We start from the raw sequence: 16,244 nt of genomic DNA, 5'->3' as shown, positions 1-16,244 counted from the left end.
CAGTACATACACACACACACACACACACGCACGCACACACACACACACACAGAGCAGTGGCGTGAAATGTGTTGTGATGTCTCCTCTATGGGAAGCTGGTCTCAGACTGCAGAGGAGACGCTCCCCTTCTCAGACCTGCTCAGACTCATTGTCCTGACACACAAACACACAGCCACAAACACATATACACACACATATACACACGCACACACACACACACTAAGCTCAATAACCCACCCTTATGTATTCTCTTTCTATCCCCTAATAACTTCACATTTTTTTGCACTTTGTGTATCATTACCGCAACAAATGTGTACTTCTATTATTGGATAATTGATTACTGCTTTATTGTATAAAGTGTCAAAAAAATGTAGAAATTTCCCACAGAGTTTCACACCCTCACAATTTCTGAGGTGACATCTTCATATTGGTTGTTTTATCCAATAGTCACTCAAAGATATTTAATGAACAATGATATGTAAAACAAAGAAAAGCAGCAAAACGTCACATTTGAGAAGCTGTAACCAGCAAATATTTGCCATTTTTGCTTGATATGTCTTAAAGGTCCAGCATGTAACATTTAGGAGAAATCGAAAATAATATACATGAGGATGTTTTAATTAGCATATAATCGCCTGAAAATAAGAATAATGTTTTCATTACCTTAGAATAAGCCTTTTATATCTACAGAGAGAGCGGTTCCCCTTCCACGGAGGTCACCATGTTGCACCGTCATGTTTCTACAGTAGCCCAGAACGGACAAACCAAACACTGGCTCTAGATAGGGCCTTTTGCCTTTGTGGCCACCGTAGTTATGAAATAGTCCCATGAAATAAATAAATGTAGCATTATGAAATACTAGTACCATGAAATAAATAAATGTGGCATTATGAAATAGTACAATGATATAAATAAATGTGGCATTATGAAATAGTCCCATGAAATAAATAAATGTGGCATAATGAAATAAAAGTCCAAAGAAATAAAAACCTATTTATTTATTGAACCATATTGACTAATTCATTTATTTCGTAGCCATATTTATTTATTTCATAGGCATATTCATGTATGTATTTATTTATTTAATATTGAATAAAATGGCATTCCATACTAATCATCATGACTAATATCACGGTTCTATGTTTCTTAATAAATTCTCATAGTGTTTTTACAGTGCAGTGTGACCAAGGCCATTTGGAGGAGAAGAGTCTGTACAGCCATGTGAGAGAGGGAGAACAATTGAAAGCTAACATGAGGTTCAGATATGAGATGATTTTACAGTGGCACTTTGGATTAGGCATGTTTAAATCCACTTAAATCCGCTGCAGAAATGATAAGGCCTTTTTTCTGTATATTCCACAACCGAAATATGGGTCATACAGAGCCGTGCAGAGGTAGAGAGTTGCCGTGTGTACGCATTCACATGTGCTGGAGTGTTGTGTTCGCTACAAAGAAAGCACACACATGCACAAAAACCCCACCATCATCACCACTTTACCGTCTCCCAGGGCAACAAGAGCAAAATCTACCAAGAGGCATGTTGAGAATGAAGCAGAGGAGAGGGGAGTAGAGGAGCAGGAGGAGGGAGGAAAAGAGAGAAAGGGAGAATGAATGAAAGGAGAGATAAGGCACAAAAGACATCCCAATCTACCAAGACTTATTCTAATACAGCTGCTAGAGGGAGGATGCTATAGGGGTGACCCCTGCTGTGAGAGTCACGTATTTGTGTACAGAGAAAGAGATGGGAGATGTGACAACTGACTGATAAGCACACGCACCAATACTATAGCTCATACTCACAGATACGCATACATGCAAATAGTTATACCTAGCCTGGGTGTGTATGATAGAATCACACCTGTTGTGTTTACATGCACATTGTCACCTTAACAAACTAGAGGGATGACAGGAGCAGTCAATGTAACAATGACACTCACTGTCAATGTAATGTATAGTGCTTTTGCATTTGTGTTGTGGTATCATGCCATATTCACATTAACACATTTAAAATTACCCAGTTTCCTCAACAAGTATTCAAAGCAAGTGTTGCAGACAGCAAATTGAGCACAATTCTACAATTGCATGGAGATTTTCCTGCTTCAAATTAGTTCGGAAACCAATTTCAGCATATTACCAACATTATCAACCTCTGAACGACCTAAATTTACTAATATTGTAACTTTCAATAAATACATTATCTGAATCCCATACATGTAAAGTAAGACTAGCTACAACAACCAGTGGCATCTACCCACAAGTTTAACCAATTAATTAGCTCACAGTCTAGTGCAGATGTCCACAAACTTTAACTGGTCGTACTGTAATTAGTTAGGACAAACATCAGACGTTAGTCAGCACATGCAAAGGGAATATAATGCATTGAAATGTTATCATGAAATGTATCATTATTAAAACAAGGTAAGGTAAACATGACAGTTTATCATGATATAGATTTTAGGTCTTATTGTCAAGCACTACTTAGAGACATTTGGCCACTTTTCCATACTAGACATTGTGTATATTCATTTTGAAAGTCAGAAGCAAAGACCAATGACAGCTAAGGGAGTGTTACTGTCATCCAGTCAAGTGTTGGAAGGATGGCTTAGTGAATGAGAGCAATGCCATCCATTTGACGTACAGCCTACTTTAAATGACACCTGTTCCAAGCCTATCCAGCTTTGCCACACCACTATGAGTGAAGTGAACTTGTTGGCTTTGCTACCTTACCATCATTTTATTCATTATTATGCAATATCTCCTCTCCTGCCTCCATTTGCCCCCCTGCCCATTCTCCAAAATACTTTGCTCCTATTGTCCTCATGCTCTGCTCTACACTGTCCTGTTCCTCTCAATCAAATCTGTCCCGTCTTTTCTCCTCCTCCTTCTCCCCCTCAACCTCCTCCCCCTCCTCTCCGCTGAGCTCTGCTGGTGATATTGGGTTTTGGGGAGGGGGCACAGTGGCAGTGCTGGCATCTGTTCGAAGGGCTGGCATGATGCCAGCCACTGAGCATCACTCTGGCAACCAGAGTCACGCTGTTGGATTTATCTCCAACCAACCTGTCAGCTGATGCTCTTTGTGGGCATAAGATGAGTGGGCATAGTGTCTTTGGCATTCACACTGCCAAGGTGCCCACAGGAGATTTAAAAATAGGGAGAGGAAAGCCCCTTATGGGTGCTACAATGCTGAGGAAGTGAGACAGCTTTTTAGAAAGAAGCACCCAACTTCCAACATAGTCTGAGGGCTGAAGCACTCAAAGAGTAGAGAGTGCAAGGCGGGTAGAAAGGGAGAGAGGGAGCAAGGTATGGATGTAGCAAAGGACAGTATAAGGCACAGCAAGAGGGAAAAGGTAGATAAAGGAAGAGATCGGGAGAGTGACAGAGGAGCCCAAGAGGAAAGCATAACTGCATCTGAAGCTTACAGGATATGCAGCAAAAAGAGTGAAGGGAGGGGAATGAGGCAGAGCACATTTCTGAAAAAGACAAAGTGGCTCAGTTAAAAGAACAGTCTGTCACTTTGTGGTTTAAGTACCATTTTCACATTATTTTTGAGCCACGCTTATACCAAACAAAAAAGTAAACCACACCTGTTAGAGGGGAGGAGAGCTCATTAAAATCGAATTCCACTTCCATCAAGTATTGCCCACTAAATGTCCAATAATCCCAATCAGTCTCTGCAGTCAATGAGACGAGCTTGTAAATGTCACTGGCATTCATCCAGGGAACTCCCAAGATATTCAGTGGCCAACATCATGGTGGGCATGAAAGATGAGAAAATCATGGGTTTGGTGTGCCGGTCCCCAAGATAAGCGATTAATTGGTCGCTAATATAACCATTCAAGCAATTAGTACCATGACAAATGTATAAGCTATGATTAGTCAGCTGGTTGTCCGTGCAATTTCCTGAACGGAACAGAGTCAGTTAAAGCGGGATCGCATACTACGGGTCTTTTTCACACATTCCTGAAGGACATAATACAATATTTGATTGCCCGATATTATATATGCAATTCTGTATTTTAAACTTCAATTACAAAATCACCTGCCCACAGAAGCAGAGGCATAATTGAGAACAGAAAAACAGCCAATTTGTGATCAGCCATATCTAAGAGCCAGTATTTGCATTAGAGCATGCTGAATTACTCAGCAGTGAGATGTCATGACACATAATAACACAGTGTAATTGTATCACACTATTTCAGACATGACACAATCTGTGAAGCCATTATACATCCAAAGCATTATGAGACAGCATAGCAGGTGAACTGGTTCGCTGATAACAGGACTGGCATTGTCTCTACACAGTCACAGTAAGATGAGTAATAATAATAATAATAATAATAATAATAATAATAATATGAAATGGCCCTGCTCTGGCCCAGTAGGCCCACAGCGCTCCTTGTGTCAGAGGTTTGCTTAGGACATGAAATTAGTAAGAAATGCGTAAAATTTCTGTGGCCATGTGACCAGACCAATGATCCAGGATCACAAGTTCCTTAACTGACTTCTGCAGACTAACAACTGAAAGAGAGATTCCAGAGGGGCCCCAAGAAAAATGATAAGGAGCTTATTCTCAGTATAACTTAACTCATCCAAAAGTTACAAGATGAATTTAATCAGCTATCTACAGCATACAACTGTTATCCAGTTATGTACCTGCATAGTCAGGCGATGAATGTGTGTTAACTTATAGATCCTTCACATGAAAATGTTTGGGAGTCCTTGTCCAAGATTAAGACTTTTTACATACAAGATGGCAGGTACACTCAAGCTTCATGTGGCAGCAAGCAAAGGCATCATTATGTTTATCCGCCAGTGTAACAGACTCTGGGCTACTTACGACAGTTCTCCTCGTCGCTGCTGTCTGAGCAATCATCATCATCATCACATCTCCACAGGGTCGGGATGCACCGTCCGTTCTTGCACTTAAACTGCCCGGTTTCACACTCCGACTCTGTATGAGTTCCTATGTTGGCAGAAAATAACAAGTTGTCAACATTACTTTGGTTCATTTAGTGATCAGAATCTGAATATCAAATAATATCAGATTAATAGAATATGAGATTTAAGAATACCATAAAGTGTATTAAAGTCGCTTTAAAATAAATACATTTCCATAGACACATGGTGGGGTAATTATAGGCATTTACAGGAAAGAGGCGTGTAAGTACTTTATCAAGACCAGCCTATGGCAAAAGAGGGCTCGACTACTAACTGTTTACATGGCTGTTACAATCTCCACTTTTCAAAATAGCCTCAAATAGATTACATACATGGCTTTACTGTAATAAAGCAGGTCATTCATTCTGTCCTGAGTATTGAGGGTTGTAAAGTGGTAGACAGCTATAATTATTTTAAATCTCCCAATACTGTAGGAAGGCTTCCTCCAGTAAAAATTGTTGTAATCTGTAGGTAGTTAATGTGTTTGTCTTAAATCCAACATTCCCACAACACGATTTACACTTTTTCTGTTATAATATGCTTATGATAGGCTTGCTTGTTGGTGTACATATATATATATATCAATAGCTTTGGTGCCACCGTGACTGCCTACCACCAGTGTCCTGCTGGCACTTAAACACAACTATTTAGGCATATCTTTTTAAGCGTGTTTTCGGCTGCAGCTACAAAAACACCAAACACAGACCATTGCAGCCTGCACTTTGTGTTCACATCTCCACAGACAGCCTCTTCTCGCTGTAACATCCGCCTACTGCATTTAGACACGTGTTGTACAAATCTTTTCTTCCGCGTATTGTCACCTCCTGTCACCAGTGATCGCATTCATTGCACATATAAAAGTGGCGATCCAGGTCTGACGGATTGCATGTCATTGCATGCATTAGCGCAGCACTTATGAAGACGCGGACTACATTGAGAGACAAGCCGTTTCTCAGTAGCCAACGATCACCAAAGCGTTGCCGTCCGTGATGTGATGGAAATTCGCCTCCTCGCTGAGACAAGTGTCTTACCTTTAGCGCAATGGACCTCCATGAGTAACAAATGTAATAACACAAGCTTTCCGATTTCTGTCCACATCTTTATATCCTGGAGGGGGGGTCTACGGTTGCGTTCATGCAAGTGAAAAAGCACTGAAAGATCCCCAACCTCTCGCTCGCTCTGTATGATCTTATCCCTGCCTCTGCTCCTGAGTGTGTGAGTCTCTCCTTTCTCCTCCCCTGCCTCGGCTGCAATTTGAATCAGTGACGCTTATGGGCGGGATAGCAAGGGATGGTGCCTGCGGTCAATGTAATTGGCAGAAAAACTACATCAAAACGGTTCCAAGGAAGTCATATCTACACATTCTGCTGAGTCACGTAGAGCAGACTGCTTCCCAAACTTTTTATATTGTATAAAGCCTATCAATGACCTGCAAATCCCTGTTAGAAAACAATCACAAATTAAGCTTTCAGGAAATAGTTCAACATTTTTCACTTTCTCATCGAGAGGCAACTTAGACCTGAAGATATGATGCCACTCATATTTGTGTCAGTTAGCGTTAGGTAACTATAACTGCTAAATATGAAGCTACAGCCAGAAGGACAAACAGCTTGCCTGGCTCTGTCTGAAGTTCAAAATGACATCTAAAGCTTACCACACGTTACATCCAGACGCGGCGGCAAGGGGGCGCTCGAGCTCACCTCCAAAAGGTCACGAGCTCCGCCTAGCACCCCCTGAAAAGTTCCTCTTAATTAAAACAATTATACTTTTTTTTAATCAAACGTTTGCATGAAAGTGAATCTAATAAGATTCATTCATATTAAAATAGAAATAATTGTAGTACTTTCGTGTAAAATTGACCCCGTGTTTGATTGGTTGCTCAAAGCTCGCGTTATCCAAGAGTTAAAGAAAAATGTTGTTGCATAATTTATATCAGTCATATTAGGATGCTTTTCCCGACTTCTTCAACCTGTTGTGTATCGCTTTGACATTGCCTGTCTCATACCTAAAGACATACCTGAGGAACTGGAGTGGTAAGGCGATAACCAGCAACCTGGCTCTGCTGGCAGTCAACTCCACGAGAACAAAAGTGGGCAGTGAAGGTGTGATTGGCCGTTTTGCAAGTAATCACAAAAACAGGCGGATTCTTCTTCTGTGAACAGTGAGTACACATTTCTTTAAATGACTAGCTGTCAATTAAGGACTTTAGTATTATTGTTTGGACAGTGTATATACTGTGTCATCGTTAATGTGCGTCAGCTCATGTGCCATATGTTTTATTTTTGACCATTGGTAATGATAATAAGCCATGTTAGCGGTTAGTGCAGTCTTGCAGCTAGCATAAATTCAGCATAGTCCAGTGTGCATTGTTGTCAGTCTTGTGAAAGTTGTTGTTACGTGCTTTCTGCAACATATAACATTTTATAGTACATATAACTGATGATGGTATTAATGTTGTGAGCCATTTTGTGTTCTGTAATGCATTTGATAATGTTTTGTGTGGCTTCTGAGTGTCTAAAAAAGTGATTTGCCATCTGTAACTGTGCATGGCTGCATAGTGTTGTGTCTGCAGTGGGTGTTGTGGTGCTGTCTGTGCAGAGGCATAAATTCACAGTCGTGAGCTCATTGGAGCTGGCACTTAAATACAATGCTGGTTTGATAAAAAGGACCTCAAAAGAAAATTGCTAGATCCTCATTTTATGGTAGTACAAGTCTTACTATAGTAGAAACACACTTATCATTTATTGTTATCATATTGAGTCATTTGTTTTTCACCAGTTTAGCACCTGCTATTACTAATTAAGATCCCCCTTAGCTCCCCCAGCCATAATTATCTGCCGCAGCTACTGGTTACATCTCACATGTTTAATCCCTACAAAAACCAAAGTGTGATGACAAATTGTGGTTTTACAGGGTTTCCCGGAGTCTTTGCTGGTTACCTGGCAACCTCACGGTGCCAACAACACTCAAGAAAATCACTGCGCCCAGCCCATGGATGTATAAAGAGGTGGGGCCCCGTTCATTTCTATGGAAGCTGCTCAGTGGCGCATGAAGCCAAAAAAGTTCTATGGTGTGGCCCATAGAGCAACCGCAGTAGAGACTCCGCTGGCCAAGGCGGCTAACTTCTGGTTTAGCCCTCCGCTAACTTGAATGGGGATAACATAATTTAATCATGTGGTTCTTCTAGATTTCCAAATGTTATTGGACCAAATTGTTCTAATTCTGATAGTGAAAGTTGTCATTTCGTGGGTGTTGTGACACTCAAAAAAATTTATCCAAAATTTTACAGCCGCGTCTTTCACAATGTAAGTCTATATTTTTGGGCCAGTGTGCATCACGTGACAGACCCGGAAGTTGTAATTCCACGGTTTGGCCACTATGTCAAATTGGCTTCAAAGCCTGGTGCACTTCCTGGGGGCTTGGCCCAGCCGAGAAATAGTCCTGCACATAACTCCCCTAAAACCAAAACTTGTCATTTTTCCCCATTGGTTTATGTATTGATTGAACAAACGAGATTTAACGTTAATTATGGGGTGAGCGCCAGATTAAATTTCATAAATGAAAATATGAGTAACTGTTACTATGGCTTGACCATGCATGCAAATGCATTATCCTACATGTGCAGCCAGATGGTACCAAATAAAGTTTCAGTTAAATTTTTTCTGTAGCTGTGTTGTTGCTCCACCATCTTTTTCTTGCTTTCTCTTTTTAGACTCGTCATGTAATATGTTTCATATATTTAATTCAAATATCAGTAACATTAGAAATTGCCATCCTTAATCCAATCATATGTGTAAACAATAACACTAGCACTGCTGCTCTCATGCTGCAGCAGGCCTTTGTATGTCTTATCCACTTTTGCTTCACAACTGCCTCAAGCTGAAGCTGTTTCTTTTTACATTTGAAGACATTTAATAAGGGTTATTTTCAGTTCACGCCTTCTAAAGGAGGCTTATTAAACAGTTGAGTAACTGTAATAGCATTTCTTTAGATGAAAGGAATCTGTAAGCGCTACATGTGTCATTCGTTCTCTGCGATATGGGGCAGATTTTCACTTGGTTAGAATAATCATAATTATTGAGCCAATGACCATCATTTAATGAAACAGAGTTGGGGGCATATACAGTAATTTCTGCAGAGATATCTAAAGGTGGTGAAATGACCAAACATATTCAGGTATGAAGTATGAAGACTAGAATTTGAATTGAATGAAAAGTGTGTGCAATGAAAGGGAACAGGCAGGTCTGTACTGCTGTACTATGCAAACAGAGTTCAGTTTTGAATTGCTGCAGTTCAGCATGGCTCATGTCCATGAAATTACTTTAACACATGAATCAACACATGAATAATGAATAAAACTACTGTATGAATAGAGGGGAAAACACCATTCTTGCTTCTTATATGTTATTCAGTAAAAAGATTGTGAATGAAACATTAAAAGGCTGGCACAGGTGCAGAAAATGGTCTAAATAAGGCTTTGCATCACTTTTACATTAACTCCTACCCATGTTTGTTGTTGCAAAGGTTCCCCTCAAGGGAAAAATACACCACAAAAGGAAAGTCCTGTTATTGCTACAGTCTTTATACCAGTTGACTCAAGTTTCATGTTATAATAGGCCTGGGCGATTAAACCATAGCAATATGTACCAGCAATAGACATTTCATCAATAGCAATACGAAAATTGTTAGAATGTTCAATAGTTTCACTTAAATGCATTAAATGCAAACCGCCATTAAAGCACATAACGAATACGCCCCATCTCATGAACAGCCTATCCAAGTGTTTTTTTTTACGATGAGTTAACAAGGCAATTAAACTGGTCATAGTTCGGTAAAAGAGAGCAACTTGAATTCAGAAGGTGTATGGTTGTATTTTTCTGTTTTTGAATGTTTTAAACTCTTCAGTCTTAAATTCTTACACGTTGCACCTTTTTAAAAATAGGTCATTAAAAATGATCAATATTTATCAGTATCAACCAAAATGAAACATTTTATCGTGATAGATTGTTCAGCTATATCGCCCAGCCCTGTGTTATACGTTTCTAAAGAAAGCTGTGTCTTATTGGTATCAAAATGTTTGTTTGTGAAGTCTACTTTGTGAATGCAGTTACATATTATGTTGCACAATATATGCTCAGCAAATGCTGGCATTTCCACTTCCATTCAGTCAAGTCTATGATCATATGGTCTGTGACATGAACCAGAAAAAATATGTGCACAGCTGGTGCTACATCCTCTTGAGTTTTTTTGTACACCTTGGAGTTGTGCACAATATGTTTCATGTATGTGCAACTACTACACGTGTATGTTATGTCATCTCTCATCCATCAAGCTCAGAGAATTACACCATGTGTGTTGTACCTACAGTGCAGCCTTGCAGTAGGAATGAGCTCAGGGATGGGCATGAATTAGAGCAGAAGAGCGAGAGCAAGTTTTCTGTCCAGAGTCGCTAGACAGCTGCCAGCAGCAATGTGCTAAAAAATTGCTGACAAAATCCCAAATATTGGTCATTGGATAAAAATTCCAGATGCATAAAATTACTGGCTTCCTGAATATAAATGATTCCATATTTTTATTACTGCAAACTAGTAGCAGTTGGCAGTTTTAGAACATAGGAGAAAATATACATGGGTTGCAAAATGTGCAACACACTGTGGGGTAGGCTTTGAGACTGCCATGTTTATGTACCAGGATTGTTGTTCAGCTGTTTAGACAGTGAAGGAACGTTTTTATCTCACACTTTGGCATTGCTTTGGCAATGTTCCCATGCCAATGAAGACCCATTGAATTGAGTGCCTCAAGCATAATTAACATACAGCATATTATTACCATAGGCTGGGTTGCACCAACAAGGATTAATTTAATCTAAGATTAGTTCTAATCGGAGTAGTTAACTTTCAGGCTGCTCTGTATTCCTTAACAAAACATTACCTTGTTTCCTAGCTAGCTAAAATGTTAGTTAGCCTAACATTACTCATGGACCCCTTTAACACCTTGCATTAAAATGCGTCTCGTGTCCAGATTGTACTTAGATATGATTTTAACCTGATTATATTTACACCTGGTATTAATATGTGTCTCCAGTGTCCACATTGAGATCTGATCGCATGTCCAGCTCAAACAACCAAACGTTACATCATCCTCAGTATACCGAAGACGAAAGCAGAAGAGCATACTGTTTTATGCAGCTGTAATAGCTCTGCTGGAATGTGAAAGTGAAACTTCACTTCCACCTGGCATCGTTTCCTTGCACTGAGTTTAACTCAACAGTGCTCAATTGGGTTGAGTCTGTCCCTTAACTTTCTTTGAGGAACTTGATTATCTCAAAAAGGCAGCCATTTAAAAAGTTAAACCTCCTCAAGTGTAAGTTTAAAGTTAATACTGGATCACATGTGAAATTGGAGTTTAAAGTTTTGGTGCAACAGAATTTGTTACAGATCTGATTCACACCTCTGACTGGCTTCTTCTCCATAGCATTAGCAGCTGAGGCTTATGGGTATCATAGGTTAGTCTAGTCATAGACTCGAGTGTTTCTATGCTGAGGAAGATTGAGGATATCATTAAAAGAAAACTTTGAAATGCAAGTCTACAGTGGTAAAAACTACTTATGGAACCAGTGGCTCCTCCCAATTACATGCAAACATTCTCTCCTATTGTAGGCTGCCTGTGGTACACCAGCATTGCTGTGTGAATTTATATTCTTTTCTCAGCTCCCAGAAGTGGAGAAAACGATGAATGCGACAGATTTTGCTGAATTCATCTGTTAGGAAAAATAACCTCAGTAGTTCCACAAAATACAGAGAAATTACAACAGGGAGGACATGTGTGCAGTCTGCCATTGTGTGTCTGAGGTGAGGCTGAGCAGCAGGGCAGTCACATTGCAGTACCATACTGTCATCGTGTTTCTACACTCACATTCAACTGTTTCTGATTTTTACCCCTTGAGGTCAATACTGAAATTGTGTTCATTTTTCATTGCTGCACACACAGCTGGAGCTAACTCTTGCATTCATCTTTGCCGCAGGACAGTGAGTGAGTCTGACTGAGACCTTCAGACCTTTCAGAAGATTACTTTCCTCTTCTGTCTCTTTATCTCTCTCTCTGCCTCCATTTGTCTGTGCCCGCCCTAACCGGGTTTGTTTTCCCTTCCTCTGACTTTTAATCTCTATCTCTGCCTATTCTCCTCTCGTTCTCCTGCCTCATTATCCCTTTTCCCTCCCTTCTTTCATCCTCTCTCTCTCTTTCTTTCTCTCTGCCTCTTTCACTCTTCTACTCCGTCTCTCTGGTCCGAGACAGATAGTGCTGTCGAAAGAAGGCAGCAGAGCCGGTGGTCAGCAAATCTTCTGTCTTTCCCGCGGAGCATGTGTGTGTATGTGTCTGTGTGGCACCGTGCTGGATACAGGACAGGAGAGTCATCCGCTTTCCTGTCACAGCTTGTGACCCAAAAACCATGAGTGAGTTCCAGTCGATAGCTGGCCAGGTGCCTGCTGCAGGGAGAGAGGCGATGGATGAGATCTGGACATCATTGCATCATCAGACAATATGGCAGCACAGGCAGGGCAGGGTTGCGAAGCTAACTGTCAAATGTACTCCATTAGAGATGATTCATTTCTGATTACAGAGTAATTTCAAATTCAATGCAAATCTTTCATAACTTCATTACGTAAATTTAGTACGATTACTTTATGCTTTATGCTAAGTTTTGGATTGCTTTCAGTTAAATTAAATTAAAAGCTATATCTTTTAGTGAGCTTTAATTTGAATAAAGCTATAATCCTAATACCCTATCAAAATTTCTAAACTTTATTATTTCAAGATTGAACTTGATAAGTATAATATTAATCATTAATGCAGTTTCTAAACCACAGAGTCTCAGCCATCTGATATCTGGACTGTATTTCAGTTTGGGCCACAGTCAGCATGTTGTAATCAGATTTACTGCAATTAAGTAATGAATAAAGTCTTCAAAACAATGTCAGTGGTCTTTGAGCCCACCAACTGTAGGCTGAGATTAAGTAATAAACATTAGGGATAGGATTATGCCCGACTCTTTCAGTTTATTCAGGAATTATTGATTTATGTATTCAGACAAATGTTCTAAACTCCAATTTAGGTGGAGAATGAAACTTCATTCTTGACCTCAGCTGATGGATTTAAACCATCCTTAGAAAAAGGGACAGTGTGACTGTGCTGATATAAAAACTTCACATGATTCCATGGGTCTTCACCCTTTGTTTTGTTTTGAATCAGATCACTGTCATCTCCTAACATCTAATTCTTCTTCACACTGGATGTGGATGGCAAGGCAGTGAAAAAGTATGGGTCAAGCTGCCAGGATGAGTACGTCCACTCAGTGAGAGCAGCCAGGCCACAGCTGGAGCTGTCAAAACAAGTGTTTCAATCAAATGCTGAGGGGTCCGCAGCTGTATCTAGTCACTGAGGAGAGAAAAGAGACACCACTAAGTGGTAAACAAAGCATAATATAACAGAATCTCAGAGTGAAGGTGGTGTCATATTTCAAAATGGCTGATACAGAATCAGGAGAGACTTTGCTTTCAGTGCTGTTTGTGAATGAACAATTGTGCTGTGTAATCTTTAGGATAGATTTTTGTCTTTATTTTTTTAACAAATAAATCAGCTTTTTTCACTAGTATTCTTCGGGATGTAGAAGTGTTTATTTGGCAGGCAAATTCGGTCTGGGTCCAACCCAATAGTGCCATTTCTTGCCAAACAGCCTGTAATGGTTCATACATGAGCAGGGTTAAATGAACCTTGCCGCCAAAAAGCCTTTATTTTTCTGGCAGTGTGATCTCAGTTTTTTAGTAGAATTACCCAAATATTCTTTGTTTGTGAGGTTGGTATCTGCCAAGTAAGTAATCATATACCAAACTGTATTTTTTATTTTATAGTCTCTCAATATCCCGCACTGTTTTTGCTATGCTGAATGTCATACTACATCTTTAATAAAGTGGCTGCTCAGAATTAGGGTTAAGGTTTTAAAAAGGGTTGCCATGCAGTTTGAAAGACCTGCACTTAAGGGCAACAAGAGCCCATGCAGACAGAAATGAAAACTTTCTGTATGTGTGCTTCCTCGTCCTTAACCTGTACGCTGATAACATTTGCAGACCACCTCCCATTGCAGAACAGTGTCTGTCTTTAGAGGGACATAACCACACTGACACTGGAACTCATATCTTACCACATAAATCCCCCATACATAATTCCAAGGCAGAATTCTTTCTCATGCTCTAGTAATCTGGTTAAATAATTTGGGATTACATTGCCTCAACTGCACACCAGTAAGGGGATCAGTACTCTGCCCATGAAATGCCCTCTGTTGTGTGGTACAAAGGGCATCTCAGTCGGCCATGTATTTGCAGTCTGGATAATCTCCCATTGGCTTTAGCACCAAACGCAGGCATGGTTTCATATCTGGGAGGCATTGTTAACAGCTAATAGGGCAGTTTACTCCACCCCCCAGGCTGAGCTGTGACTTTGACGCAGACAATTTAATCAGGCGCAATCACACTGCGATGCAAACTTACGTTCATTGTTAAAGGAAAAGCCTGTAAATTCTTTGGCTTTTAATTTGCAGCTTCAAAAATGACGCTGAAAAGAAAGGAGTAAACAACAAATTTCACATTTATTAGCCTTATTTATAAGGCGTATTGAAAAAGCCTCATGAATGTTAAAATTGTTGTTATAATAACAGAGAATAAGCCTTATTGTCCTCTATCTTTGGAGCATCTGAGCCAATTTGACACTCAGGCTCTTGACTGTTTGAATTAAAGACAGACTGCTTCCCTTTTCCCTGTTGTCCGTCTGCCAGATCCCTCTATGTGACTAGTTTAGTTCTGTCCCCCCACTGCAATCAGTATTCCTCCAACATAACCTGCTTCATCGGGTCCCAACCTACACACACCCTACATTAGGGTAAAGAGTGAGCAGCATTGCTTATTCAGATTGGACTCTTTGGTTGATGGAGATAGAGGAAGGCAAAAAGGAGAGAGGTACCCAAGAGAAAGAGGGAAGAGAGAGAAAGAGAGGATAGGGAGAGGGACTGGAGAAGGTAGACAGGGGTGAAGGTGAAAGGAGACAAGGCAGCTGGAAAGGGCATACCCAATCTTCCCTCTGAGTCCTCAATCCCATGATCCCCTGGGAGACAAGAGAGAGGGATGGAGGGAGGTAAAAAGAGGGGTCAGATCATTAGGCAGGCAGAGGTGAAAGGTCACAGCACGGGGCAGTCCAGAAAGCATTGAACCTGCGAGAAGAGGAGAGGCGAGGAAATGAGATGAGAGAAGGAAGCAGTGATGAGTCAATAGTTCACAGTTTGAGCTGGCTTACCAAATATTGATTTGCGCATCCTCGTGCCATGTCTAACAGAACTTAAAAACTCTTAATCTTAGATGTACAACAGCAGGATTAGGAGACATGTATTCAGAGGAAGAAATCCAGGGTAGAATTCAACTGACAGCTTGGATGACTCAAGTTTTAGTGAAGTATACAAGCCACAGGCATTTCCCACATTTACCTTGTGACTGACTTATTTTGCTTGTTACTCAGTAGAACTCAGAAACATTATTTTGCAACTAAATGTTGTTGTGGTTGTTGTTGTTTACTGTATGGGGTTGAATTCAAAATCTTTCTTTCTTGCTTTCTTTTTTGGTATCTAAATGTAAAGAGGTTTGGGTGGCATACTTTCTGTGATGGCTGCAATAGTTACAATATCCTGCAACTAAAGAGTTGTATTACTGTCTTTCACTCAATATTATGTCTAAATAAGAAACACAAAAAAACAAACATTTCTTTATCAGTGACATGTTTCAAGGATTTAGATTTTTGGTTTATTTTTAATTTCCTGCCAATATTTCATTTGCGACTTAACCAACACACATCAGAATTACAGTACTTACTGAATACTTATAATTTTGCTTTTGCTTCAAGCAGTGTATTCACTTGTGAACTTTTATTCACTTCCAACCATTTTAACTAACAATGACACCAGCAAATAAAGCTATTATTGGCTTGCTGTCTCTATAAGCATGACAGTATGTATATAAATGAGCAAGGTCTAATTTCTGTTGCACTGAACCTTGCTCGGTCAGCCCTGCTGACTCTCTCACCTGCACTATTATTTCCCACAGGCCTGATCATAATAATATCAGTACAAAATGAAAATCTGCTCATCTAAATGCAAATCATAAATGGCATTTCCAATTATTTTCTGAACACACTGTCTAGTTTCCATGTACGCACATGAAACTTTGTTGCTTTCCATCTAAATAGGAGGTACGTTGATGTGTAAT

At 40.0% G+C, this 16,244-nt stretch overlaps 2 protein-coding genes across 9 annotated transcripts in view; one reads left to right on the top strand and one right to left on the bottom strand.

The window, feature by feature from the left end:
- lrp8 (low density lipoprotein receptor-related protein 8, apolipoprotein e receptor) overlaps positions 1 to 6,188 on the bottom strand; it is a 179,235-nt gene extending 173,047 nt beyond the window's left edge. For 4 of the 7 annotated variants that reach the window (XM_044199276.1, XM_044199277.1, XM_044199273.1 and 1 more), the window contains exons 1-2: positions 5,970 to 6,187; positions 4,838 to 4,963 (exon numbers count right to left, since the gene is read on the bottom strand). In XM_044199276.1, the coding sequence (XP_044055211.1) occupies positions 4,838 to 4,963; positions 5,970 to 6,036 (193 nt within the window). In that variant the 5' untranslated portion in view covers positions 6,037 to 6,187. Of the gene's footprint in view, positions 1 to 4,837; positions 4,964 to 5,969 lie in introns of all 7 variants that reach the window. The other 3 variants (XM_044199272.1, XM_044199274.1, XM_044199278.1) reach the window with 1 other exon arrangement.
- Positions 6,189 to 6,783: 595 nt separating this feature from the next.
- dmrt2b (doublesex and mab-3 related transcription factor 2b) overlaps positions 6,784 to 16,244 on the top strand; it is a 65,159-nt gene continuing 55,698 nt past the window's right edge. Inside the window, exons 1-2 of one of the 2 annotated variants that reach the window (XM_044200307.1) lie at positions 6,784 to 7,099; positions 7,852 to 7,945. The gene's annotated coding sequence lies outside the window, so the exon portion shown is untranslated. The remainder of the gene's footprint in view (positions 7,100 to 7,851; positions 7,946 to 16,244) is intronic. The other variant, XM_044200306.1, reaches the window with a different exon arrangement.

Source organism: Siniperca chuatsi, linkage group LG6 (genome assembly GCF_020085105.1).
Source record: "Siniperca chuatsi isolate FFG_IHB_CAS linkage group LG6, ASM2008510v1, whole genome shotgun sequence".
Classification (NCBI taxonomy): domain Eukaryota; kingdom Metazoa; phylum Chordata; class Actinopteri; order Centrarchiformes; family Sinipercidae; genus Siniperca; species Siniperca chuatsi.
This window is presented reverse-complemented; position numbering and strand designations above follow the sequence as displayed.